This window comes from Arvicanthis niloticus, chromosome 2 (assembly GCF_011762505.2).
Source record: "Arvicanthis niloticus isolate mArvNil1 chromosome 2, mArvNil1.pat.X, whole genome shotgun sequence".
NCBI classification, from domain to species: Eukaryota; Metazoa; Chordata; class Mammalia; order Rodentia; family Muridae; genus Arvicanthis; species Arvicanthis niloticus.
In genome coordinates, this window is record NC_047659.1 from 133592138 (window position 1) to 133619211 (window position 27074).

Below are 27074 nucleotides of genomic sequence, written 5' to 3' on the forward strand. Positions count from 1 at the left end.
AGCCCAGAGCTCCAACTTTGTTCCATTTTGAGTTCCAGCTGCAGGGCTGATTCATGGAATACTCCTTTACCAGGGTCTGAGTCAGCTTCCCTCTCCATCTTCTCCCTGGCAAGGAATCTTCCATCTTCTCCTCCAGCATGCAAGCACACCATCTAGGCTTGGGGACCCTATCTCTTCTTCCACAGCAAAATATCCCCTCCTCCCTCCATATTGTATCACAATGACTGTGCTGTCCAGAGCCAGGAGAAGGCTATAGGATATCCCAGTTTTCCAGTGTAAAGTGAAAATTCATGAGCCCCTTGTTCAAATCTCACTAGTAATTTCAATCAGAGACAGGAGATTGACTTGAAAGGCTTTACAGACCCATGAGGCCAGAGTTACAGGTCTTCTATTCTGCCTCCTGTATGAGTTGTCACCTCTAGGCCATAATGTTTATATGAAAATAAGGTTATGATTTACTTGTATGTTTGTTTTTCTCTCTGCATCACAATGCCTTGCACGATAAGCCAGGGCTTAAGGAACTGCATTGCGCTGACAGATAATGGCTTGCAAATGCAAAGACAAACCACCAGGTGGCACTGTTCCCCTCACAAACATAACCATGGCTGTTTAAAAAAAAAAAAAAAAAAAAAAAAAAGACAGTTGGAATCCCTCAAGGTAATTGTTTTCAGGGTCTTGGGCTTCTTTGGAAGTTTAGAAGCTCAGTTCCACATAGCTCCAAGAAATTTACCAAATTCCTAAACTCCACCTGTGGGTTTGCTTACTTCACTAGACTCAGCAAGTTATAAAAATTAGCTATCTTGCCGGACGGTGGTGGCGCACGCCTTTAATCCCAGCACTTGGGAGGCAGAGGCAGGCGGATTTCTGAGTTCGAGGCCAGCCTGGTCTACAGAGTGAGTTCCAGGACAGCCAAGTCTCGAAAAACAAAAAAAAAAAAAAAAAAAGAAAAAGAAAAAGAAAAAAAAAGAAAAGAAAAGGAAATTAGCTATCTTTAGTAGGAATGGTGGCAAACGCATTTTGTTCCAGCACTCTGAAGGCAGAGGCAGGCAGATTTCTGTAAATCAAAGGCCAGCCTGGTCTACATAAGTTCCAGGATAGTCAGAATGACCTTGTCAAAAAAAAAAAAAAAAAGCAGATCAATTGGATTGGAATCTGTGTGGAGTCCTGGGCATCTGTACTTTTGTCAAATGTATGACTCCAACAAAAAGTCAAAAGCTGGGAATCACTACCCTAGTACACATTCTCTCCCCCTTTTGTAGTTGAGTAAACTGAGGCTCCAGGCAAGGAGAGGCTGAGCTCATAGCCGGCCGATGATGCAACCTGTCCTTGATTCGAGTCCTGCACCCCTGACTCAAAGTCTGGGCTCTGAGGTTCTCCTAGCTGTCACACAATACTAGGCTACAGCTGGAACATGTGTGCTGCAGGTAGGACAGGGTAGCGGGTGCCAAACAAAACCGAAGACGAGAGTCGGTTCCCATCTCTCACAAGTCCGAAGTCCTGCCACCAAGAAAGACTGTGGTTTAAGCTCTGACCTTGGGGTGACCCTCTGGCGTTTGTCTCTGTTACATGAGGTTGTCTAAAAAGAGAAACAATAACATGGTGCAATTTTAAGATATTTCTGTTCCTGGGAAGGGTGCGGATGGCTGGGAGCACAGACTATGAAGATGTCAAGAGAGAAAAGAATGAGAACTGAAACCTCTCTCTCTCAATCTCTCTCTCTCTCTCTCTCTCTCTCTCTGTGTGTGTGTGTGTGTGTGTGTGTGTGTGTGTGTGTGTGCCTCCCTCCTTTACCCGATTCCTTTCCTCCCTCCTCTCCCCTCCCCCAGTCAAGTTTGGCTCTGTTCCAGACCCCAAAGGACAAAGTAAGGTTAATGGTGGTACAATAATACTTTTAATGGGTGAAGTGGCAAACACCTGTTGCAGCTGGCTGCTTGCTGTGGTGGTTGGGGGATGGGGGTGCAAGCAAAGTTCTGGGGGAAAGGCAGAGCCTTGAGATCAAGTTCTTCATGGATCAACCCCAGCTAAAGAATATTCTGGCAGGGAGCTGGGGATGTAGGTCACGTGGTAGAGTAACTGCCTAGCCTGCACAAAGCCAGGTTCAATCCCTGACTACAGAAAACAGGCATGGTGATATGTGCCTGCAATCCTAGCACTCAAGAGGTAGAATTAGAGGTATTGCTCAGCAGTGGTGGCGCACGCCTATAGTCCCAGCACTCAGGAGACAGAAGCAAATGGATCTCTGAGTTTGAAGCCAGCCTGGTCTACAGAGCTACACAAAGAAATCCTCTATCAAAAATCAAAGGTGAACAACAATAGCAAAATTCTATAAATAAATAAATAAAAATAATAATTCAAGGTCATCTTCTAAGTACACAGTGAGTTAAAGGCCAAGCTGAACTAAGTGATACCTTGTCACCTGAGGTGAAGCCTGTCCCCACTGAACTCTTCCTTGAATCATTTCTCCCTCAGTTTGGCTGGTAGTCAGACTGAGTGTTCTGCCCAGTTCGGAGACATCGTCTGTGTTTAATATACACTCTACACTCCCACCCACATTTTCAGACGTGCCTTAAGATGAAGAAAAGCCGTTCTAATCGTAGCCGGATCCAGAGTCAGAGCTCTGTGTGTCCGCTAGGTGAGCTCACAGCCTCAAGTTACACAAGAAACCTGAGGTTTCGCTTCATAAAGAGGCACAAAGAATAAAATAACCAGTGTAGGAGAAGACCTTTCCACACGACCTATGGGCTAGCTGTGGCCACTGCTCTTAGTTTTTGTTTGTTTATGGGTGGGGAGGTGGAGACAGGATTTCACTATGTAGCCCAGGCTGGCCAGGAACACTTAGAGATTCCCCCTACCTCTCTCTGCCTTTCCAGTGCTAGGATCAAAGGCATGTACCACCATGCTTGGCTGATACAAACGCTTTTCAAAGTGGAGAATATTCTCCTATTGGCCAGCTGGGGAAAACAATAACCCACAGGAGGTAAATGACCTCTCTGCGCTGGCGTCTGTTACATAAAATCACCACAAAGTATCAGGTTACGACAACACATATACATTGTCTGCCGTTTCCATGGAGTCTAAGCACAGCTTAACTGGTCTGCTCAGGATCTTCCATGACTCCTGTTCAACTTTCACGTGACTGTTGGCAAATTTAATTTCTTGAAGCTACTTAATTCATAGCACCTTGCTTTGTTGAGGCCAACTGACTAAGTCAGATCCACAAGAATACTTTTTTTTTTGCTAACTCATGAATCAACTAATTGTGGACATTAATACATCTGCAAAACCCTTACCTGTCTTATGTAATGTAACCTATTATAAAGCCAGTGGCATTCTACATAAAATGTAAATCCTACCCACATCAAGAGAAGAGAGTGAGGGGCCTGGAAAGATGGCTCAGTGGTTAGAGAGCACTAGCTGCTCTTACAAAGGACTCAGGTTCCATTTCCAGTATTCACTTCACATAGCTCAGTAACTCCAATCCTGAGGAATTTAACATCTCAGGCCTTCAAAGGTACTAGCACTCATGTATAAAACTCACACACCATCCCACACACATAACTTAAAATAATAAAATAGGAGGCTGGGGGATGGCTTAGCAGTCAAGAGCACTGGCTGCTCTTCCAGAGGACCAGGGTTCAATGCCCAGCACCCACACGGCAGTTTATAAATGTCTGTAACTCCAGTTCCTGGGATCTGACACCCTCACACACATATGTATGCATGCAAAACACCAATGCATGGGATAAAAAAAAATTAAACATATTTGAGAGTGAGAAAGATGGGGGGATTATAAAAGGTGTGCATGTCACCGAGGAGGGAAGAACTGTTGCAGCCATCTTGGAGTCTAGGCTTCCCCTCAATGCATCAAAGCAAACACTGGCAGGAGATACCGGGTTGACGAGTAAACTTTTCCATGCCTCGATAAGAAACTGTCTGGTGGAGAGGTCAATGCTCCAACGGTCTCTGGAGTTTGGCAGATCATGAGGTAACAGTGGTCCAATACTATAATCCTGTTCAGTTCTTAGAAAAGACGTGTTAGTTGGCCAAATTAACCCCAGTGTTGGATTGACAGGTAACAAAGTATACAGTCACCAACCTGTAGGTGGCTATTTTGATTTGGATATGAAATGTTTACCTCCCTAAGGCTTAGGTTCAAAGGGCTTGTGTGCCAACAGTTTGGGGAAAATGACTGGATTAACCCCTTCATTGGTGGATACAGCGTTCTTGGATACAGCGTTCTTGGGAGGTGGTACACGGGAGGGGTGGGGCCTAGTTTGAGAAAGTAGGTCACTGCAGGTGTGCCCTAAAAATTAGTTATGCTTGTCCCCGATTCCTTGTCTCTCTCTGCTTACTGCATACCATGAGGTGAGCAACTTTGCCCCGACATGCCTTGGCACCTTGTTTTTGTATCATCGCAGGCCCAGAAACACGGAGTCAGATAAGGATAGATTGCCTCCAGTGGAAAAACATCCCTATGCCTTTCTCTCAGATATTTGGTCAGTCAGGAAGTGTGACTAGCAGAGCTTCCAGTCAGTCTTGCCTCTCCTGGCATTCCTGCCTTTGCAACCTTTTCTGTGGTCGTCAACAGGACAGACCTGTATGCATGACTGACAAGACGTTATGAAAGGGCAAGTGTGTGGCTTCCAAAGCTAGGACATAAAAGGCCCTGTAGCTTCTACCTGGCTCACTCGGATCACTTACTCTGGGGAGCCAGCTGCCACGTCACGTCACGAGGACACACATTTCTATGCTAATCCTTGAGGTGAGCAACTGAGGCCTCCTGCCAAACGGCTAGAGCCAAGCTTCCAGACATGTGAATGCACTCGGTTGGAAATAGATCCTCCTGCCCAGTCAGCCTTTCAGATGTCTATAACGTAGCCCGTATCTGGATCATGACTGTGTGAGGCCCGCCCTTCACCTCTAGAGTTCCCCCACCTCAGCTGCTCCTGAGTTTCTGACTCACAGGAACCATGAGAGATGTTTGTCATTACCAGGCTCTATGTGTAAGGACCATGTTTCCATAGAGTTAACTAATATTCCTGACGCTAATATCTTACCTGAAGGAGTGCCACTTGGTACACCATCAACCTCTAGCCTTCCGCACTGCAGGCTGTGGGAAAGCAAGGTAAGAGCTGATGGCATCTGAAGTCCAAATGGAGGTATCAACGGCCACTTTAAATTCCTTACATGGCGCACATCCTGTGTGCACACCATCCTGGAGCCACGAGTTACATGTAGCCGTTGAGCATTGAGGAAGAGGTTTTGCCAACTCTATTTTTAAATTTTCAAGAGCCACAGTGACTGGTGGCTACTGTGTAAACTGAGCGATCTAACAGATTCAGAGTGCACGCTTCAGGAAAAGCAATGAGTGACGAGAACCAGAAACTCACCCAAGGGACTTGGCAATAGAACATAGGGTCGTCTCTAGAGAGAGATGAGACCATCTACTGCCTCAGAAAGGCTGAGGAACGAGCATCCCCACAGTGAAGAAACTGTGGCTAATGTAAACCCCGATAGGTACTGTGGTTGAGTAGAATCCAGAGGCTCACCATATGGATTCAAATCCTACCTCCGCCACTGGTAAACTATGAACACTATGAACACATTCTTTTTTTTTTTTTTTTCTGGTTTTTCTTTAACCTTTCAGATGACGTTTTTCCATTTGTAACAACAGCTGTTTCATGCTGTTATGCTAACGGGCCCAACCGTGAAACACTGAGTTCCTGGCATGTGTAGTAATTCCTCTGGGTGCTTCTTCCCACGGGGCAACGTGGTAGTGCCAAACCCAAATCACCAAGGTCAACGGGCCACAAACTGAGGCTCCACACTGCAGAGACAAGCTGAGAGCAGGCTGGATCCTTGGTGACAGGCTCGTTACTGCTTGTAAGACTCAGAATGATCACGTATGACTAACTACAGCACAGCCTACAAAGACCAGGCAGGCAACATGGAAATATGCAGAAACTGTGTCACAAAAAAGCCAGTCTGGAGCCATTTCCTCTCAGCCACTTCTCATAGTGCAGACTCGATAGTTGGCAAAGTCTATTTTCTTCAATCTCTAAGAGTATTATGAGTCTAAGTACGCTCAGACTCTGAGCCATCGCAAAGGCATCGGGGATTCTTGTTTTTAAACCTAGTGTTGCTTAATTAAAATAGTGAAAAATAACCCTCACATGAGTCACTGTGTGTAGAAGTCACCATTTTGGCTTAGTCTGTATGTCCAAGCATGTGTGACCTCTACAGTACACTTGTGGAGGTCAGAGCATGACATCAGGAGTTGGTTCTCTCCTTTTGTGTCCAGGAATCACACTTGGGTCCTCAGGCTGATGTGACAAGTGCTCTTAAGACTCTAAGCAATTGCAAGGGCTTCAGGGATTCTTGTGTTTAAACCTAGTGTTGCTTAATTGAAATGTTCAGGGGAGAGACGGGACGTGCTGTCCAGACCACCAGACACATTTTCTAGCATCTTACCCCCGCCCCAATGCCTTGCTGCTGTCTCATGTCTGTGCCCATGTCTCCATGTCTGGCACCCCAAAAGGTCTCTCAGGCTTCATCGAGTTCAAGGAATACAGAACAAATGACTTGAAAAAAAAAAAAAAAAGCCCACACTTTAAAATGGGTCTTGAGAGATAGCTCAGTGGTTAAGAGCACTGGCTGCTCTTCCAGAGGACCTGAGTTCAATTCCCAGCAACCATGTGGTGGCTCACAACCATCTATAATTGGATCTGATGCCCTCTTCTGGCATGCAGGTGTATACATTGCAGGTAGAACACTCATACACATAAAATAAACGTTAACATGGCATTGGGTATGGTGGCGCACATCTTTAATCCCAGAACTTGGGAGGCAGAGGCAGGTGGATCTAGGTTCTCCTGGCCTACAGAGTGAGTTCCAGGACAGCCAGGGATACAGAGAGAAACCCTGTCTTGAAAAACCAAAAATAAAAAAACAGGATGGCGATCTAGAAAGTACCAGGTTTTATTATCTTATCAAAAAAAATCAGTAACAGACGACAGTGTGAGGGGTACAGAAAAGTAGCAGGCACCAAGGCTAGAAGAGGACCCAGCCAGCTAGGCCCCTGCAGGAGGTGGTGATGTGGGCCTTCCTTACAGTCACAGGGCATGGTTAAGAGAGTGGTATGATCTCCCCAAACACCCCAGGCCTTTTAAGCTACTAGGTCTCTCCTCTGTAAGAGGAAGAGTCCCAGATGACAGGAGTCCCTAGAGTCTCATCACCTTCCTTCTGGTCCCCTTCTCTTGCCAGGGGAGACAAGCAAAGCTTATCGGTAACCTGCTAAAACCAGCTTAAATCTCGGTGCCTGGGGGACGGTGACTGAGGGTTTAAATTGTGTGGCTTGTGCAACTGAGGAATGATTTCCAATCACATAGTCTGAAGTGAACTGATTTAGACAGCCACACGAGGTCACTGTATTGGATCGTGTATCTAAAGAGCCTGGACAAAGCAGAACCAGGAGCTCCTCTGCTGAGGACCCCCAGCAGAAGGCACAGTAAGGGTTAAGAGTCAGGTACTGTCAACGACTCCAGCCCAATCGCAGGAAGGCACCAGGTACAGGGCAACAGCCTCTCAGACACATGAAAACTCACTCACAAACCACCCAGCCAACATGAAGACCTGTAATACCATTCTATAGCCTAAAAAAATATATTTATTCTTCTAGAACCAAGGAAGGATAATATATATTACAAGAACACAAATATCCCGCTATCCCCTAACATTATATTCTGGAATCTGCTAGAACACTGTAGCTACTTCTTAAGATAAAGCAACTTCAGAAAGGGCCAGAGTCAAAAACAAGGCACAGAGCATTAAAAAAGAAAAAATAGTGGGGGACAGTAAAGAAAGGAAGATGAAGAAGAGCAGCCCTGTCTGAAGCTATAAATAGTAAAAAAAAAAAAAAAAAAAAAATCATAAAAATCGTATCTCCAACTCTTCTCTCATTTTCAAAAAAAACAAACAAAACATAAAAAACCATGAAACACAAACCCAGCTGTTGCAATGGAAATGTTCTAGATAGAACATCTGTACATCCCCATACTCATCCCAGGCTTGCATAAAGGAATGAACCATGAAAAAACTTTTTACACATCTACAAATGCACTTCTGCGTGAGCTTTCAGCACTTCACCCCACCCTCCCTGCATTTCAAAAAAAAAAAAAAAAGTTGAATTTTCAGTCACTGAGCCTAGAATTCCCCCAAGGTACACCAGAGACACTGTAGCATGAACAAGCTCCCATGGTGGACACTTCTCAAGGTACAGCCGGTTCTGGCTCCTTGCCCTAGCTTCTGACAGATAGGGTTTACACAGCATGTGGAAGGGAGCTGGGATTCACACAGTAACCCCTTGCCTCTAGAGTCAAGGGAGTCACAGATGAGACATGTTCACTACAGGATCTAAACTAGTCCTACATTCTATTCTGGAAATTTGGAACGAATTTTAAAAAAGAGCCAATTCCAGGCTTCCTTTCAGAAAGGGCAAGTTTAACCCCATTTTTCTGCCAGGGCAACTGAGACACACTGAGAAACACACAGACACACACAGACAGACTCTCTCTCTGAGACTCACTCTCTCTCTCTCTCTCTCTCTCTCTCCTCCCCACCCTCCACCCCTTCTCTCCCTCTGTCTCCCCCTCTCTCTGAGGCAGCACAGTGGAAGATCATATCTCTCCTGACACCAGAAAGGTGACTAGAAATGGTGACACTGACAAGTCAGTATTAAGGTGCCCGCGCTCTGCCAATGTCCACAGTCCACAATCCTCCATTCTTCTCTCCATGAAGTCCAAGCAGGACTCCTGGGAAGAAGCTTCATGCGTAGAACTCGTTGGTGGGGGCTTTTTTGTAGATGGGTTTCTTGCCCAAGTCGTAACTGCCTTCATCCTTCTTCTTCATACGGTACACCAGCAGCAGGATCAGGAAGACGGCGAAGAGGATGCCTACCACGCCGCCCACGATCAGAGCTACAGTAGGAGAGAGCAAGGGGTGAGCATGTGAGGGGCTCACTGCAACCTCAGGGTCCACACACTCTCCCGCCCACCCACTGTCAGTTAATCTCGCCGTGACCGCCCCCTATACCAAGCAAGGGGACACCTCATTAGTATCAACTTTCAAGACTTCCATCTGGCAGGAGATGACCAAGAAGTAAGATCACAGCTAGAGTGGACCACAGAGGAGCACCACTCTTCCATTACCACATCTGCCCTAGTCCAACACTCAGGCTCATGCCAAACACCACATAGACTCTCCAACAACAGCGTAGCATTAAGCCAGGACCAAGGAAAATGGCAGGCTGTGGCAACTCACGTAGACACTTCCATCCTTACCAAGGGGTACGCTCTGGCTTTCCCCATGTGCATGGGTCCCACCTAGACCCATGCATCCATCCATAGGTCGGCATCATATTCTACAAACACGCAGAACACGCTAATGTCTACACTGTCATAGCGCAAACAACTGCCGATTCTCATGGTTTGTGTTCTGGTGTGTTAAACAGTGATTCCCACTGGCTTCTCCTTGAACCTCGCACCTTTCCCAACTACTGTATCTGATGAGGCAAGCTTCTTCCTCTCTCTCTTTGCAACATAGAACAAAACCTTTTCTCATATTTTTTTCCTTCAGACAAAAATAATCTACTTCAAGCACCCAATGCGATGCCTACACTTGAACCCCCCTGAGCTGTATGTAAATCTCTGGCTTTCTCTGTTTCTTACCAGGCTGACCAGGGCCTGAACAACAGAAAGTGCTTAGTAAGTGGCCCTCACCATGCAGCTCAGTGAAGAGCTCCTGGCTGAGGCCAAGTAGTGGTACGCTTCTCCACTTGGGTGAGCATCAGTAAGCATCTGTCTATCCACCACACCAGCTGGCCCGAATGACTCATTTCTGTTGTTAGGGGCAGGGACAGAATCCTTCCTATGCCAGACTGGATCTCCTAATTCGGTTTAACCCAGGCTAAGAAGATTAATTTCTCAGCCCTGCACACATCCACGCAAAGAACAGAACAGGGGAGTCAGAGCAACCAACGAGAGTTTTTCTACCAGCAAACAAACCAAGAACAAAAGTGTTGCAGGGTACCAGAAAAAAAGTGTAAGCTACATCCTGCCTGTCTCCAGCATCTTCTCTCCCATAACTCCACTCCTCCTTCAGGCCCTTGATCTATACTGGGAGACCCTGCAGAGGCAAGGACCAACCACAAGTCCAGAAGCCAACTGTGCTCCAGATCCAAACATGGAGATCAGCATGTCCTTGCTCTGTGACCTGGTTCCACTTCAGGATTCTGGAGGGGTCTCCATGAGTAAGTACACAGGGGCCACGGGACACACACTTGACAGAACTCCTAGGTGCTGTTTAAAAGCTACTGGAGAGGATGTTTCCAGCTGGACTTCACTGCTCCTTCAATGGTGAGGTCACAGGGGCTAGAGAAATAGATCTTTTTCTAGGAAAGATCTTACACCAGTGTGACCACGGGGTGGAAAAACAAAGGGATAGCCTGGTGTGTTAGTTCTCCCTCTTGTTCTGTGATTCAGAACAGGGAGCTCAGTCTTCCCACGAATAAGAAGAATGACTGGTTTTCGAAGTTTTCTTGAGAAGCAAACAAGAAAGACTGACGAACTGGACCTCAGACTCTGCACATGTAAATAAAACCTGTAGCTGGCAGGTCTAAACCACACCAAGAGGGAAACTCTGCGGTTGAAGCAAGACAGAACACCTTTTTCCACAAAGCTAGAAACAAGGCCTAACGGTCTCTAGGGCCCTCGCTCTGACAGCTGCCAACACAAGGCCTGGTGAAGGAAAAGCAATAGGAATGTTGATAGACCAGAGGCAGGATCACACTGTGACCCTGTCACCGGGTCTACAAGACAAGGCCAGTGAGATTCTGAAGGAGGGAGACAGAGCAATGACATATGGGCACAGGGCTCTGTATTCACATCTCAGTCTCCTCTGGTCCAACTGGTTCCCAGGAGGCAGGAAATGCCTAGCAAGGGCCTGCAGCACCACTACCCACTCTCCAGCCAGTCCTCCCAGACTGTCTGCCTAACTGGAAAGTCTGCTTCTTCCTCAACAACCTGGTATCGAGATGCCCTGCCCCCTATCTTGAGCTGCCAAAATGAAAGGCAGGCACAGACACACACACACACACACACACACACACCTCTCCCTCTCTCTCTCTCTCTCTCTCTCTCTCTCTCTCTCTCTCTCTCTCTCTCTCTCTCTCTCTCTCTCTGTCTAATGTCCCTCATCCAGGCCTGACACAGCCCCTTCTAAAGCCTCATGCAAGGCAGCACATTCTCTGACAAAGACCATGTCCTAGCTCTGTAACATATAAGCATCCTGTGTCCTCACTAATCGACAATGAGAGCTCTGGTGATAAGACGGACAGAACAGCCTTCTACAATTTGCAAAGATTTCGTATTTAAATGACTCAAGGAGGCACCATCCTTCCCCATTTCACAGAGGCATAAATGGAGGCAGGCTATTCAGAAAGAACCAGGCCAAGGTCATAAGCCTATCATGGAGAGATAGGAGGGTGAAAGGGGAGCCAATCTAATTCCACCGGGGCCTCCAGGCTTTCAATGGAAATTAACCCTTAAATAATTAACTCCGGATCCCCAGCTCAATCTAGGAAAGGGCTTTGAAAAACACCTGAGGGACTTAAGGAAACAATTCCTTTTCTATTCTTTAGAAGCCTTTGATATGCATTCGATTCTCAACCACCCCTTAAGGGAGATAAAGCCCTTGGCGGCCCCAAAGTAAACCAAAAGACTAAAGGCACGCCTGTCTGCCTTCCCTCTTCTCTCAGAAACCCGAGAGACGGAAGCAGCCTTACCTGCCAAGACCTCAGTTCTCTCAAAGATGTTGCTGCCCTGGGCAGTGCTGGACATGGACACTTTGTTGGATACGTCATCCCCATCGGAGGGGACCCTTTTGAGAATGACCTCATTCTCTTCCAGTTCCTTGGGCTCCGAGGGGACACGAATGCCAGGCTGTGCATTCTCGGGGATATGGTTATCCAGTGGCACCTGAAAGAGAAAGAAAGGACACTGAGCACACCTCAAGGGGAAGCTAGGTAGAAGGGGACCCTAGAAGGTGACAGAAGAGAGTCACATCTGCTTCACATGGGGGTGAACACAGGCAGGGGCATAGGGGAGGATCGGCCTCCACACCTCAGCAGGCATATGCTGGAGCAGCCAGTACAGGTCATGTGGTGATGCCCACTTGCCCCTCAGGAAGGCAACCCTGCACCTCCAACGCTCTCCTAAGGCAGAGTGTGCATCAAGCACGTTGGAGTGCTTTTCTCTAAGGGTACCAAAAATTATTGCTGACCATTTTGTCAACGAGAGGAACAGAACGCAGCTGTAAAAAATGACACCTGGGGTTAGGTGATGCAGGGAGACAGGACCGCTTCGAGGGTTAAGAGTTTCACGTGCAACTTGAAAACAGTGCCAGTGAACTGTCGCAAACACACAAGGAAGAGGCTGGGCACCTTCTCCAAGGAGAAGGCATGCCCGGACCATGCCTGTCCCAGGTGTGCCTGGCACCCCAATAAAAAAGACTTCTTAGAAAATGGAGTCAGACCCCATTATGCATTCCCACAGTTGTGTTTTCTGTCACTCTCAGGAGAGCCAGAGCAAAGGGGGGGGGGGGGTTGCAGCACTCACCAAGGGTTGAATCACATCAGGGAAGTTCCTGGGCTCTTCTGTGTCATCTGCAAGGTTAGAAGGACAGCTGTGTGAACACAAGGTCCGTCATGTTCCAGAACTGACTGCTTCAGCTGTGGCTAGTGGAGTCCTACCTCACAAGCAATTTTAGTCACCTACACTGAAACTCGACACTGCTGGGACACCTGGGTCTTTCACAGCAGTTATGTACCCCGGTCATACACAAAGCTGTCCAGTGCTTTTCAAACTCTAAATAAACCCTTACTCTCTAAAGTGTGGGTAAAAAACCCCAGCAGTATCTGGAAGCTGGTTAGAAAAGTAAAATGTCCCTGGACAAAGTGGCACACATCTGAAATCCCAGAATCCCGAAGAGTTCAAGACCAGCTAGAGACACGTCGGAAGAACTGGTCTCAAACAGGAAAGTTACAGAGCCCAAGGTCAAAGGCAGACCAAGGCCCTAGGCTCAGTCTCTATCAGGGAGGATAGGGCCAAGTTAACTAAAATTTACATCTGAACAAGCTCCCCAGGGAATTAACTTTTGGGAAGGAAGCAGTTAACTGTAATGCTAAACATGACTTATTGGCAAACAAAAAAAAAAAAATTAACCACAGGACCCAAAAAGAGTTAGCTTGCCTCTTCGCTACAACCCTTTGTATTTGTAGACTGTCCTAGACCATGAATGTACATATCACAGTATACATGGTATACAAAATTTACTTCTAAAAATACCGAGTGCATCGTAACTGGTAAGAGCTGGAACTCAGCTCAGTCCACAACTGATTCACAGGCCTCCCAACACTCGTTTTACACAGTAAGAACCAAGGCTCAAAGTAGAAGACGAGGCTGGAATTCTGCACTATGCAAAGACCCTGAGGACGAGAGGGACACTTAGCAGCTGTCTGATCCAGAGGCCTCGAAGTCAAAGCCCATGAAAGACCGGATACCTGGTCACACCCCAAGAAACCACCCTCCCTCTGCCCTCATCTGAAGCAGGGCTTGTTTCCGGCACCCCTCTCCATGTCTCAGCCCACACACAACGCCTCCCACTCCACCCACACTTTTGAGCCAGTATTTTTCCTGGGGGGGGGGAGCGGAAAATACTCTGGGCCCTTCCCCAGGCTCCCTCTACCCTCCACCAGAGGGAGGAGCCTAATGGACAGGTTCAGGCTAGTGCCTGCAAACTCAGAGTGGAATGAATTCAAGGTTGTTTACAACTCACCCCAAAGACCCTGGGGGTGGGAAAATGTTATTTTTGTTTCTCCTTTTGAGGTGGAGGGGAGGAGCAGTGTAGGAAAATCTCTCCTAAAATCTACCTCTCCCACTGTTGTGGCCACAATTCCCTGCAGCTCAGGGTCCCCCAGCCTGCCCAAGCACACCCCCATACCGAGATCTCCGGAACCCGATAGCTCAAAGTCATCAGAGTCCTGCTCGAGGCCCCCAGCATCTTCATCATCCGGGAGAGCTCCAGAGAAGTATCTGCCTCCCAGGAGGTCCTGGGGGTCTATGACCTCAGTCTCTCGAATCTAGGAAGAGAGGTGGTTTCCAAACATGATCCAAAAGGTACAATCTTCCTTCTCCCTCAGGACACTCTTGGAGACAGAGTGCCCCAGAATCAAAGTGAATCAGGATTATAAGGACCAGATAAGAGGCCTTGGGTCCTGTCCCCCATCTACTCTGTAACCCTATACAAGACTCTGCACCATTTTGGATTAATAAAAATATTTCAAGTGGTAACAAAGTTATTAATAATTATAGGTATCATTTACTGACCCACCTACAATATCTCAGGCTGCTTATAACAGTAGTTGTTAATTCATTTTACAACTAAGTCTCGGCACAAAAGGCTATATAAATCAGTCTCTTCCGGTGGTACAAGTGGCAAGCAGCAGGCAGAACTACATGAAAAGTCACCTGACTTCAGGGCCACCTGACTTCAGGGCCAAGGCTCCCATGCACACAGGCAGGCCCAGGCTGTGCTCCTTTGAGGGCAGCTCATTTCCAGATGAAGGTAGGTAAGTTACTGGCTCTAGGCCTGCCTAGTCGGAGACATGCTCCCAACGGAGTCAGATTGGGCTGTAAAAGGAGGGCAGGTGCACTCACACCCCAAGACAGCTACAGAACTCAAAGAGGGTGACTCAAAGGCACACTCCTGAATTCAGACTTCTCAAATGTCTACTCTTCTGCCAGCTCGGTACAAGGCACATAGACCCTCGCTCCCACAGACCATGTCACTCAGCTCCTATCCCAAGGAGACCCAGCTAGCCAACCCAGAGCCTGTGGTCAACTCCCACCAATCAGCTTTTAAAAGAAAACTACCCAAAAAGCACTCCTCAAATACCACTTATTTTTTGCCCCCCTCCCCCACCCTGCCTCCTAGCCCAGCTTTAGGGCCCTAGGATGCACTCGAGTGCCCACTGCCCTTCTGATGCTCTCTGGACTCAGGCTTGTTCTTGTAAACAACCAGGTGCAAGGGTCACTGCTCACTCTTTCTAGGCCTTCCCTCCTCCAGTCCCCAGGACTATGGGGGATGAACCTTTGCTTAGAAATTCAGACTATGAATCAGGCATTCAGACCTGGGGAGGCCCTGTTCTTTCACATATTTTTTTTCCTTCGAGACAGGGTTTCTCTGTGTAAGCCTGGCTATCCTGGAACTCACTCTGTAGACCAGGCTGGCCTCGAACTCAGAAATCCACCTGCCTCTGCCTCCCAAGTGCTGGGATTAAAGGCATGCGCCACCACTGCCCAGCTTCACAGAATTCTTAAAAATTCAAACCAGAAACAAGGTAGTAACTACCCTACTGTCACATAAAACTTAGGGTAGAAAAAGACCAGGTCTGTGTCTGCCAGCCATGTCCCAGGATGCCTCAGGATGTCCTTCACCTAACCAAGACCAGAGTTACACAGTTGGGATGGTGAGAAGGAATGTCTGTTTACCCCTGAGACTCAAGACTGAGTGACAAGAAAGCAGCTTAGGGAACAGGCTTCCTCCTCCACTCTCTCTCCCACAGGCTTCCGGAGAGAGGAGGCAAGAGCAGACTGTGCCCTCTGTCCACCCCCTTGCTCAGGAAACTAGATTCTGGGAAGGGAGCTGGGAGGAAGTCAGGAAGGCATCCCTCTCTCCCCCAGGGCAGGGAAATCAATGCAGAGCGCTTGGTACGTGTGGGAGTGGGGAGCCGGCAGGGGTTAAGCCCTGCTTACAGATGACTTCATGACTCCGGAATCGGGGAGCTGTGGTGCTGCTGGTACTGGAATTCCAGCCCCCGCACAGGGCCCGTGCCTGTGGCTCTGGCTTGGCAGCACAGCAGAGAGGGTTCTCCGTGGTTGTACCAAGTACCCTAGACGGCAGGCCTGATCCCAACCCAACGCCTCGCTACAAATTCCCTAGGGTTCAAAATCCGAAACAGCAGGGCCTCCATGGCTTACAGTGTGCCAGGCCTTAACATGCACGCACTTGGGATGACGCAGACCGTGTTTTGGCAAGTGTGGAAACCACAGCTCAGAAAGGCAACTCGTTTCTTCTAAGGGTACACAAGCAGAAGTGACCAAGACCAGCAGCCGGGCATGAGATCACCTGGGCTTCTAGCCACAGACACAGCACAGGAACACGGTTGTGCTTAGGACTACCAGTCCGCCCTGGGCTAGACAAGAACCCTACCTAAGTATGTCTACTCCATACCTAGGTAGGGGTGGGGGCATGAGGAGATGGAGGAGAGGCAGAGACACTTTTGACCACCGAAGCCTGAAAGACTGGTCACGTTCAAATTCCTCAGGGCAGACTCAGAGGTTCTTAGCCTGGGGGCTTAGATTCCAGCTCAGGTCTGACCTACCCCACACCTCGCCTCTAGGAGCCTTGGAATGTCAGCCACACACCAAACCATATATGGGAAAGTGTTCCGGGTGTTTCAAAACAGCCCAGAAGATTGGAGATAAGCATGTTCGTTGCCTATCACGTGGGCTAGTAGCCATTCGACCTTCCATTAGAGAAACTGAAGACCCCCCCCCCAAAAAAAAAAAGTTGTCAAGATCTAACTGTGATAAACTGAGGCTGAAACCAGGAGGTATTCCTGGTTCAGCCCTCTTTGGAATACCTGATCCCCTCCCACCCCCCTTTTTTAGGGGTACAGGGCCTCTTTCTAGGTAGCCTTGACTGGCCTGGCAGTCATTAGGTAGCCGACTAAGAAGCTGGCCTCTGCCTCTTCAGTACTGGGATTTAAGGAGTTGTACTGCCATGGGCAGCCCCCTATACACCACCCCCCCCCATCTTTATGTTAAATTCCAGAGGAAAGGAACAAATATCACACTGGCACCCGCCGCCCAGCCAGGATCTGACCCTTCCTTCCAGAGGTTGGAAAACTCTTCAAAGGTGTAGAGAAGATGCAAGAATTAACCTCTTCAATGAGTCAGAGGCTTCTGGGACAGGTGATATGGACATGAGAAACTCAGCCTCCTGGAGCTTGGAAGGCACACCCCCCCCCCCCCCTTGGCTCCTTTCTGGCTCCTTCTGTGCTCACAGTCTCTAACAAGCAAAAAAACTCCCGAGTGGACAGGAGCCAGTGAAGACAAGATGTCAAGACAGAACCAACCATGCCCAAAGAGATTGCAAGCAATGGTTTGTTTTGTTTGTAAGGCTGAGAAGGTACCAATAACCTTTCCTTCCCCTCACTCTCTTTTCAAACAGAGTCCATGCAGTAGTCTGGGGTGGCTTTGAAAAAACCAGGCCACCCAGCAGGCAGACCCAACCCTAACCAGAGGGGGACCCAGTCTTGCTCCTAACTACAGCTATGGTCTGCTCACCTCAGCTCACCCAACCCTACCTAGGAACGTGTGTCCGCATGTATATGCATGCACATGCACACCCTCTAGGTCCTCATGTCTCATCTTTGTCCCTTTCACAAACACAGCCAGAAGCTGGATGAATAAGGTCACGGTGGGGTGGGTCTCTGCAGGCTCTTGCTGACCTTGTAGCTGATAGAAATAGATCCTGAATTCTTTCCCAAATTGTCCAGGGGAAAGAACAGAAGTAGGTATACTTTGTTTTATAGGAAGTAACACCTGCCAGCAGAAGGCATCTGAGGCCAGAGCCCAACCGTCTAGTTTTATGACCTCTGAGACAGATTACTTTGCCAAGGTCAGCCAGGCAGCTATAGCAGCAGAACTGGGTTTACAACCTAGGTCTCTCACCGTCCTAGTTAAGTGGCCTCCCCTGCCCCTTTTCAGAGCCTTGGCTGACCCCAAGGTTCTTAGCAAAAACACAGGCTGCTGCCTAAAACCAGGATGAGAAGCCACTGATCCTATCTCAAAGTCCCACAATGTCCATCGCTGCAAGAACAACATGAGGACTGGGGTGACTAGTGGAAGTCTCCCCTCTATAGCAGGCTCCATCTCTGTATAAGGCCCTTTAATCAACAGCACAGCATCATGAGACATTCTTTCTGACCCAGGGGTGAGTCATTCATCCAAGGGTCACAGCTAGGAGAAAACAACACGAGATTCATATGGAGGCCTTTCTCTAAACCACGTCCTAACCACAGCCAGGTTCAGACACAATCACTCACCCAACCACCCACCCACCCACCCATTCTTCACCTTCAGTCCAACCAGAAAGCCCACTGGACACTGGCTGAGCCGGGGCTCTAGGGCACCCCACCTTCCCTACCCCAGGGGAAAAAACAAAGGTGAAAGTCTTATTGCTTAAACAAAGGGACAGAAACTTGGCTGGAGAACCAAGGAAGGCTTGGCTAACTGTGAACTCCGGTAAGCCTCCTACTTGCCTCCTCCCCAGGAGGCAGGGTCAAGCCCACACCTGATCATACTCTGAGGAAGAGACTTCATAGAAGGATGATACTGGGCTGAGTCAGGGGCCAGGGAACACCCAGGAACAGTTGCTGCAGCCCCAGCAACTCCATTTACCACAGTGGGCAGGAGCCACACGCAAATCACAGCCCAGCTGTTTCCTGTGAAGTCTTGGAGTCTGTTCTGGCTTTAAGTCCTCAGTTTCCTCTTCTGTAATCTGGGCTGGTAAGCACCTTGCAGAAGGAATGTCAAGGAGAACGTAGCCAAGTGCACAGGTGACCCAGCAGATGACTAGTGCATAGCAGGTGCTCAATAGGTGGTGATCATTATTAAACCCCACCCACCTTTCATCTCCGTAGGGAAGATGAATGCTCAATGGGCCAAAGAGGAATCTTGCTGAAGCAGCTGCAGGGCTGGGGAGGCCCTGGCCATCATGTGGGAGGTGCTTTTGCAAGCTAGAGAAGGGTATGACAACCATGCAGCTTCTACTGCTGAGACCAGATAACCCAACTGAAAAGACTGCTTCTTCAGACTCCAGGATGGGTAGAAACCTGCCCAGTGTAAATTTTGAGCACATTATCCTAAGCAAACAGAGACAGAGGAAATCTGTGTTTTTTCAGGAATAGTGGAAGGCACTAACCAATGATATTCGAAACTCTTGTTGTGACCTAGAGCCTCTATTTACTGGTTTGCCTTGGGGAAGAAAACAACAAAATCTAAAAGGCAAAAGGAAGTCACACACCAAATATTCAGTGTGATGAAGTCACACACCAAATATTCAGTGTGATGCCCTGGGACCTGAAAGGGTTAAGCAAGGTCTAGGGGAAGTGGGGGTTGAGAGAGAGTTCAAATGTTGCTCTGCCCACTTCAAGGTCAAGTTACTCTAAACACAATCACCCTGTGGAGAGCCAGGCCTGGCAGAGTGAGCAGCCAGCTTTTCACCAAGCCCCAGAGCAGACCATTCCCACAAGAACTCTAGGATCTTGTGGCAGCCAGGAATGAGGGGGATTGGTCAGGAGCTTCTGGACAAACCCCTCTCAGGAACCAATCCAGTTCTCTCACTACCTAGGTGGTCCCTGGTGGTGGATTCCCTTTCTGGGCCTTGGTTTCCCCACCTGCAAAAGGTCTCAAAGAGACAAACCTCCCTCTGTCCTGAGGCCTGGTTACCAAACTGGCATTGCTCCGATTACCACTGGAGACAGCTGGGGAGGGAATGGCTCCCTCAAGGCCTCAGAGACAGAGGTGCATTGAAGCTGGGGCTTGTAATCTAGGCAGCAGATCCAAAATCCCCGCTGGATCTGAGGCTGGCCAGAATACTCTCAGCATGCAAACAAGCCTCCTGTGTTTTGAGAACAGGCCTTTGCAGCCCTGTTGCAACGGATTAGATCTACCAGAGCCTGGTTTAAGGCCCCTGCACCTCCCCCAACTGGGGAAGCCGGGGATTCTGACCAGGTCAATCCAAAACTGGACTTCCCCAGAGGCAAGGAGTGTCTCCACTCTAAGAGCCCAGCCCAGCCATTTGCTTGCGGCCCAGAGGCTGGCGTGGTGCAGCCAGTCTCCACAGGTTAGGCCATTACAGCCCGCTTCACCCAGTCACTGTTTCCATAAGCACCAGCCTCTCCCTGCCTCCCTTTCCATTACCCTGGGTGTCACCTGACCAGCAGCCTCTCCTCTGCCAGAGAAAACTAGGGCAGCCAACTCCCTATACTAGGAGGACAGGGGAGGGGGCAGGCAAAGAGCAAAGGGTGGGGAGCCTTCAATAAGAGGCTGTAACTCAAGGTGGAAAGAAACTGATACTGGCTGGTGACCATAGAGAAGACAAGTGACAGTTGTCAAGTGTCAAACGTGGCCGGCTGTGGTGGTCCAAGGCTGTAATCCCAGCACTTGGGAAACAGAGGCAGCAGGAAGATCAGGAATTCAAGGCCAACCTCAACTACGTAGGGAATTCAAAGCCAGCCTGAACTACATGAGACTCTATTTCTTGGGGAGAAAAAAAAAACTGTGATCTTTTTAATCCCACAGCCCTCTAAGATAAATGTTCTGAACTCCAAGAATCATTCTATCCCATTTTCCGCACACATACAGACATCGTGACCCAAAGCCAACCTCTGGCCAAGACAGGAGTCCTCGTCTAGTCACAAATCATAAATTCAACTGAAGCCAGCACTTTATAGTTTGCTAAATAACTATTATGGCCATCAAGTGACACAGGTGTTTTATAGAGGACATCAGGGCTCTCGTATCAACAAAGTGACTTATTAACTCCCTGTGTGTCCCTGGGTGACTGGCAGAGTTGGGCAGAGACTCAAGAGGCTTTCTGGCTGTAAAATGTACCCACATTTCCTGTTCCCCAGCCTCTAGCAGACACCCCCAGACAGGTCTGCAGGGGGCAGGTGAGGGCCCAAAGGTCACCAGTGGGTTAATAACAAATCAGCTCTGCAAGTCAAATTTCTCTAGGGTTAAGACAGACCCCAATGGTGCACACGTATGTTCTCCCAGTAGCTAGCAGAAAAAAAAAATAATAATGCCTTCTCAGAACGGTACCTTTGCTTGTCCACCAAAGCCCCGAACACTACTTGTAGTCATTCAGATGCCTCAAGACACTTGCCCTTCTCAGGGAAAGTGGTGCAAGTCTTAGCTTGAACCGTGTCCTAAGACCTGGGTACCCTTGTTAACTCACTGAAAGTGCAAGCATGGCACACACACACACACACACACACACACACACACACACACACACACAGCACGCACGCTGCCTGGGACACCTGCAGATCCTGCAGGAGAGGTGGGGCTGCCAGGAACTGGTTCTTGTTTAAATATAAAGCCATCTGATAACCTGCAAACAACCCACTTCGAAGATAAACAAATATAAAATTTGGGCTCCATCAGCCCCACCCTAAGCTCTACCCTTCCCACCCGGCAGCTGCAGGACTAGATGTGGGGGAGGAGAGAGGTCCGAGGCAAGTCAGGGAACGGTCACGGAGGAAGGTCTCCTGTTCCACTACTTGGAGCTATACTCAGGGTCTTCTTTTGCAAGCTCATCAACTTGAAGCCTCACCACACAATCTTTTAATTAATTTATTACTCATTTATTGGTGCTAGGGAATTGAAGTCAGAGCCTCAACAGAGCAGGAGGTTAATTAGCATTGCCCACATTATTGTTTTAACACTGCTACCAACTCCAAAAATGTCACGGAATCTTAACGTAAATCAAACCCGAATGACACTAGCTTTGGCTGTTGAATTCAGACCAGATGAAGCCTCCGTGTTACTTAAGGATGTGGGCGTGGAGAGATATCGTACCTGCTCTGTAGCACTGTCCAGGATTCAAGTGCACACACAGGCACTGTGGATGTTGAAAGGCTCTAGACACAAATGCTGACTCCCAAAAGCCAAGATAAAAAAAAAAAAAAAAAAAAAACGAACGAAACCCCTCAAACCATCATGCCCATTCCAACAGTCCTACCACAGAGCTATGTGTCTTATTAGCAAGAGACTGATAGGAAGTAGGTGACTCAGGCAGGCTGTAGTAAGACACAGTTGACTCACAGAGCCCAGTCCATCCCATTCCCCCATTCATTTGGAAATCACAGCAACTCATCCAGTCCAAGAGGCTGAGAAAACAGCTAGGGGCCAATCCCTTCCAAAAGAGAGCCCAGCTCCCGGGCTCCTCATTCAGGCCGGCTCAGCACTCCAAGTCCTTGGAAAAGCCTCCTGTTTCTAAGCACTGGGGATGGCAGGAGCTGAATGTCCACCCCACTTCTCTTTTGGGACAAGGACTTGTTTAGAGTCTACCAAAGAAGCCAAGAGAACTCCCCGTCCTCTCCCGATTGGGCTGTGGAGAAAGAAGGACACTGAGATGGCAGTGGTCCAGCCTCCTCATGTTGGAGAGAGATAGCTCTAGACCCAAGGGATGTTTGCTAGCAACACAGAAGTAGGTCCTGAGGTTATCGGATGTCACCATTCATTATCTAGAATGTTCTCTAAGGGACAATCTAAACAGACACCTAGCATTCTCAGTCAGACCTGGTTCCTGATCTTGGCAAAGGGCTGCATTCTTCTGAGCATCAGCAGTCTGTGAAAAGGGAGATAAAGATGCCTGCACTGAAGTATCAAACTCCAGGCATCCTAGCAGTGACTTCAGAGCACCTTTTAGAACGAAGTTTTATATGTGAGTTTATTCAGGTATACAATCACTGCCCATGGGGAAGGCAGGGGTTTTAGAACGAATGAAGCAGAATCCTGGCCCCGGTTGTGACTGGGTAGGGCTCTCCCTTTCCAGAGTCTGTTGATGTGATTTCATTTCCTTGAGAGAAAGATGTCATAAGGTTTCCGATAGCTCCCTCTGAATAGTTATTAATAGTTGCTTAATTATTAATCAAGTATCAGAGGGCTGAAGAAGTGGCTCAGGGAGAGGACCTGAGTTCGATTCCCAGCACCCTCTTAGCATCTCACAACTGTCTGTAGCTCCAGTCCCAGGGGAAACGACATCCTCTCCTGGCCTCCTTGGGCCCAAGATATAAAGGTGCTACACAGATGTATGTTCCGGTAGAATACCCATACACATACGATAATAAAGCAACAATCAAAAATGAGATGGGGGGGGGTGGTCCTCTTCGTGAAACATCCTAGCTCCATCTTGATTTTGCAGAAGACCCCTCTGAGTTAAGGGGTCTCTCCCAACCCCACTGAGCTTTCCAAATCACTCCAAATCACGGCCCAAACATTTTCCCATATATGCAGCACCTCTATGGGGCCCCAAGAAGTCCCAGGAGGTCTTACCAGCCACTCACAGGCCCTAGAACCCCCTAGGCTTCGGCACGCAGCCCCTACTTCCATGCTGCCAAGGAGAGAGTTCTCAGATAGACTAGAATCTTTAAGTTGAAGTATAGCAGGTGGGTGAGAGATACTTCCGCAGAACTACCTTGGATTGGTGCCAAGTCAGTGGGCTGTGGCCCCTGGGCAGCAACACCTCGGCCCACACCCCTCACCCCCCCCCAACCCCATCCCAAAACAAGGCTGCCTTTAATTGGTCCGGGTGGGAGGGGCAGGAAGGCAGATCAGGGAATGCTCCCAGCTGGACAGGAAGAACAGGTTTAGGATGGCAAACCCGCCAAGCAGAGGAGAGGGCACTGGGTGTTAAGCTTGGGCTCCCTTCCCCAAATCTGAGTTTGAACTAAATTTAAAATCTGGAGAAAGGCCCTCATAGCATGAAAAAGACAAGACTACTCTGTGAGAGAGTAGATGGCCTGCCTGTATACTCTGTATTAAGAGATGGTATTATTTAATCTCTCAGTATATTTTCTGGAAGAGACGATACAAGAACATAATCACAGGTGCTGGGTTTTGGTGGTGGTTGTTTTTTTGTTGTTGTTGTTTTGTTTTGTTTTGTTTTTGGTGAGGGTTTAATTTCTCAGTTATCAGTATCTCTCTCATTCCAAGGGAGAAAGGCAGATACTATCATTTGTTTCTCTAATCTAATAGTCATTCGGTCTGATTTTTGGGGCCACAATCTACGAGGGAATCCCTGTGACCCAATTAGCAGCAAGATGCCATGACATTAGGCAGGAAGGAGGGAGGACTGAGGTCAGGACCAGAGATTGCAACTGAGGCCCCCGGAAACAGCTGCTTTAGGCTGGCTTCTCCCCCTTGCTAGATCAGGTCACCCAAAGCAGGCCTGGCAAGACCTACCTCCCCTCCAAAACCACATCCTTCTGACTTATCTGGGGGACGCTGGGGTCTACTCCTCCCCCAAAAGCACCTGCTGGCTTAGCAGCCAGAGGGAAGATCAATGGCATGTGACTGGACACGTGGTGACCTGAGCCATCTCCTAGGTCCGTTTTCCCTCACACTGCTTGGTCTGCATTCCTTCATGTGTCCCCAAAGAAGGACTCAACTTCAGAATACCCTTTAGAAGCTTGTTTGGAATGAATGCAACAGGAAGGCTTGCAGGACTCGGGGACCACTCAGCCACAACCTTCCTCCTTTAATGGAAAGCCACCACCACCACCACAACCCCCATCCTCTGGTTCATTCCACTCACAACACCTTGAGACTTTCCAATCCCAAACATCAACAGACGTTAGACCAGTCTTGAATTATGGGAAAATGGGACCTAACAGCAGCCACTGGGACTAGAAGATAAAAGCAGGCATTTCCAAGCCTGGCTGTCTAACGTCTGCCTGACTCAGCCGGTTATTAGCTGTGTGACCTTCAGCAAGTTACTTAACCCCTCTCCTGCCTCGGGACTAGTTTAAAAACAGTAGACAGTGAGGTTTTCTGAAATTAAACACATTTGATTCCAAAGCCACCAGAAAGCTATCAGAACAGAAACGATCATGCAATCGGTTCCGTATCTAACTGGAATTGTGCTGGGCATTACATATGCTCTTATTTCTCACCCGGAGGCTCCTGAACACAATCAACTGTCCCCTAAACAAGCCTAGAGAAAAAGTGGCTTTCAAAAGAACATTAACGATTAAACGCCGGAGTCTCACTCCCCCTAAAACTTGAACTAACGGTACAAATGGCTCACGTTCCTGGGTCAGACCCCCCTCTCTCAGAAACTGTCACGCCTTGTAACTTCTGAGTCTACCTCCTAAACTCCTACTAGGACAGAGCTGATACGGCCCTATGTCCTTGCTGATTCTAATAGGGACCCTGAAAAGGAAAGTTTTCTTTAGGCTTCCTGGGTCCTTCACGCCACTCAGGTGGGTGCCTCAGCTTCCCCGTGTGCGGGTTCAACCAAAACACTACTCCCAAAACAGTTGTAACTCAACCTCTAGCCCGAAGCTAACAGGAAAGCTGTCCTTTGAGTCCGCTTTGGGAAAATAAGGAACACAACCTTTCAGACAGCCTAAAGCAGGAAGGGTCAGCTCCTGATCTGTTCTGTAGACAGGGAAGGTGACACTTATAAGGAGCCGATCTTGCCCTTTCTTAACTCAGTCGTGGCAAGGCTGTGGCCAGAACGAAGGCCAGGACTCAGTTCTCTCCATTCCTCAGGGTATGCGAAACGCCCCCCCCACCCCACCCCACACAGCCCTAAAGTTTTCCGGCTACCGAATGGGTACTGCCCACCCACCTCGTGCCCAGGCCATCTCAGACTCGACACCCAGAAGGCCACTCTGTTCGCAGGGCCAGCACTGGGATCACAAAGTAGGGGTGAGGGAGGAGAAAAGTTGACACCAACTTAGTCACGTCCCACCCCGGATCCCAGCAGCCAGGCTGAGTCCAGGACGGGAGCTCAGAGCAACAGGCTAGGGTTGCACGGCGCGTGGAGGAGTCTCCCGCAATCTTTCCGCGACCCCTGAGCAAAGTTTCCTCATAAAGTTGTCCCTGTCTCCGCGGGGGTGGGGGGGGGCGCAGCTCGTGATGCACCCTACTCCCTCCGGATCTCGGGATTTAGGGGAACAAAGGAGGCACTCCTATTCCCCCCAACCCCCCGCCCGCTCTAAGACATCGCTCATACACATACCGACTCTCCGGGGACGACGGGGAAGCCGCCGAGGAGCAGCAGCAGCAGCGGCGCAAGTAGGCAAGCAGGCGCCATCGTTCGAACAGCACAAACCAGTGGCCCAGAGCGGGCGCGCAGCCCTTCTTATAGACCGCAGCCCTGCCCCGCCCCCAGTGCTCGCCCGCACCGCCCGGAATTCCCCGGGGAAAGCTTGGGCCTGCGGGGTGCTGCGCTGGGCAAGCTGGAAACCTCTGGGGTGGGAACCGCCCGCCCCGCCCGCCCGGGGACCCGCCCACAGCGTGCCCGCCGGCTCCGAACTGACCCCGATCTCTGGCTCCAGGAGCTGCCGCCCGGGATAGTTAACTGCTCTACTGCGAGGCAGTCTCCCTAAAACCCGAGGATCACTGCCTAACCCCACTTTATAGCTGGGGAAACTGAGGCCCATAAACCGGTAGGCTTGACTAGGGGTCTTCTGTTTGGACCAGTCTTCAAAGCGGGTGCGCTACCGGTACTCTGAAGTCAGGGAGGCTTTCCCAAGTGGCGCTTAATTCGGATAGTTTTGATCAGCAACTCTGAACCGACGACGATTTTTCCGGGCCTTCTGTCGAAACTATTCCAACCCCGCCTGTGCACTAAACAGTGTGATTTATCAATTGAAGTGTGATATTTTGTGTAATTCTCACGTGTCACGAAAGTCTTTATTCTTTTGACTTATCGTCCCCTCCCCCACTTAAAAATGGAAAACCTCATCCTTAGAGCAGTGGATCAAACAAAACCAGGAAGACTGACTTCGTTTTGAGAGACTTTTTTTTTTTTCATCTCTCTGAAAACTGGTTTGCAAGTTTATTCTCTTTCTCAATAGAATCTCTTATTTCTCAAGGCGGCTTCCACACCGGATCCAAGAAAGTTACTTCTAACACCAGCCTAACAAAGAAGGTGGATGGTGAGATTCTTGAGCTCCACCCCCCCAGCACAGGTACTGATAGAATTAATAATCGAAGATTGGAGGACATCCTACCCCCCTCCCCACGTGATGGGGAAGGGCTGTCATCCTGGCATTTGAGATACTGAGGCAAGAGGTTTAAAATGAGCCAGCTGGCGTCAGTGTGGAACCCTGTCTTTACAAATGTAGGGGCAGGGACATGCTAGAACCATCA

General features: G+C 48.9%; 1 protein-coding gene across 1 annotated transcript; it reads right to left on the minus strand.

Annotated features, from left to right (window-relative positions):
- Nucleotides 1–6962: 6962 nt before the first annotated feature.
- Sdc4 (syndecan 4) lies at nucleotides 6963–26175 on the minus strand. The gene is made up of 5 exons (XM_034494565.2): nucleotides 25939–26175; nucleotides 14056–14194; nucleotides 12672–12718; nucleotides 11840–12032; nucleotides 6963–8975 (listed from the first exon to the last, which is right to left on the minus strand). Exons 1-5 carry the CDS (start codon nucleotides 26011–26013, stop codon nucleotides 8824–8826), a joined length of 606 nt encoding a protein of 201 aa, XP_034350456.1. The 5' UTR covers nucleotides 26014–26175; the 3' UTR covers nucleotides 6963–8823.
- Between the last annotated feature and the right edge of the window lie 899 nt (nucleotides 26176–27074).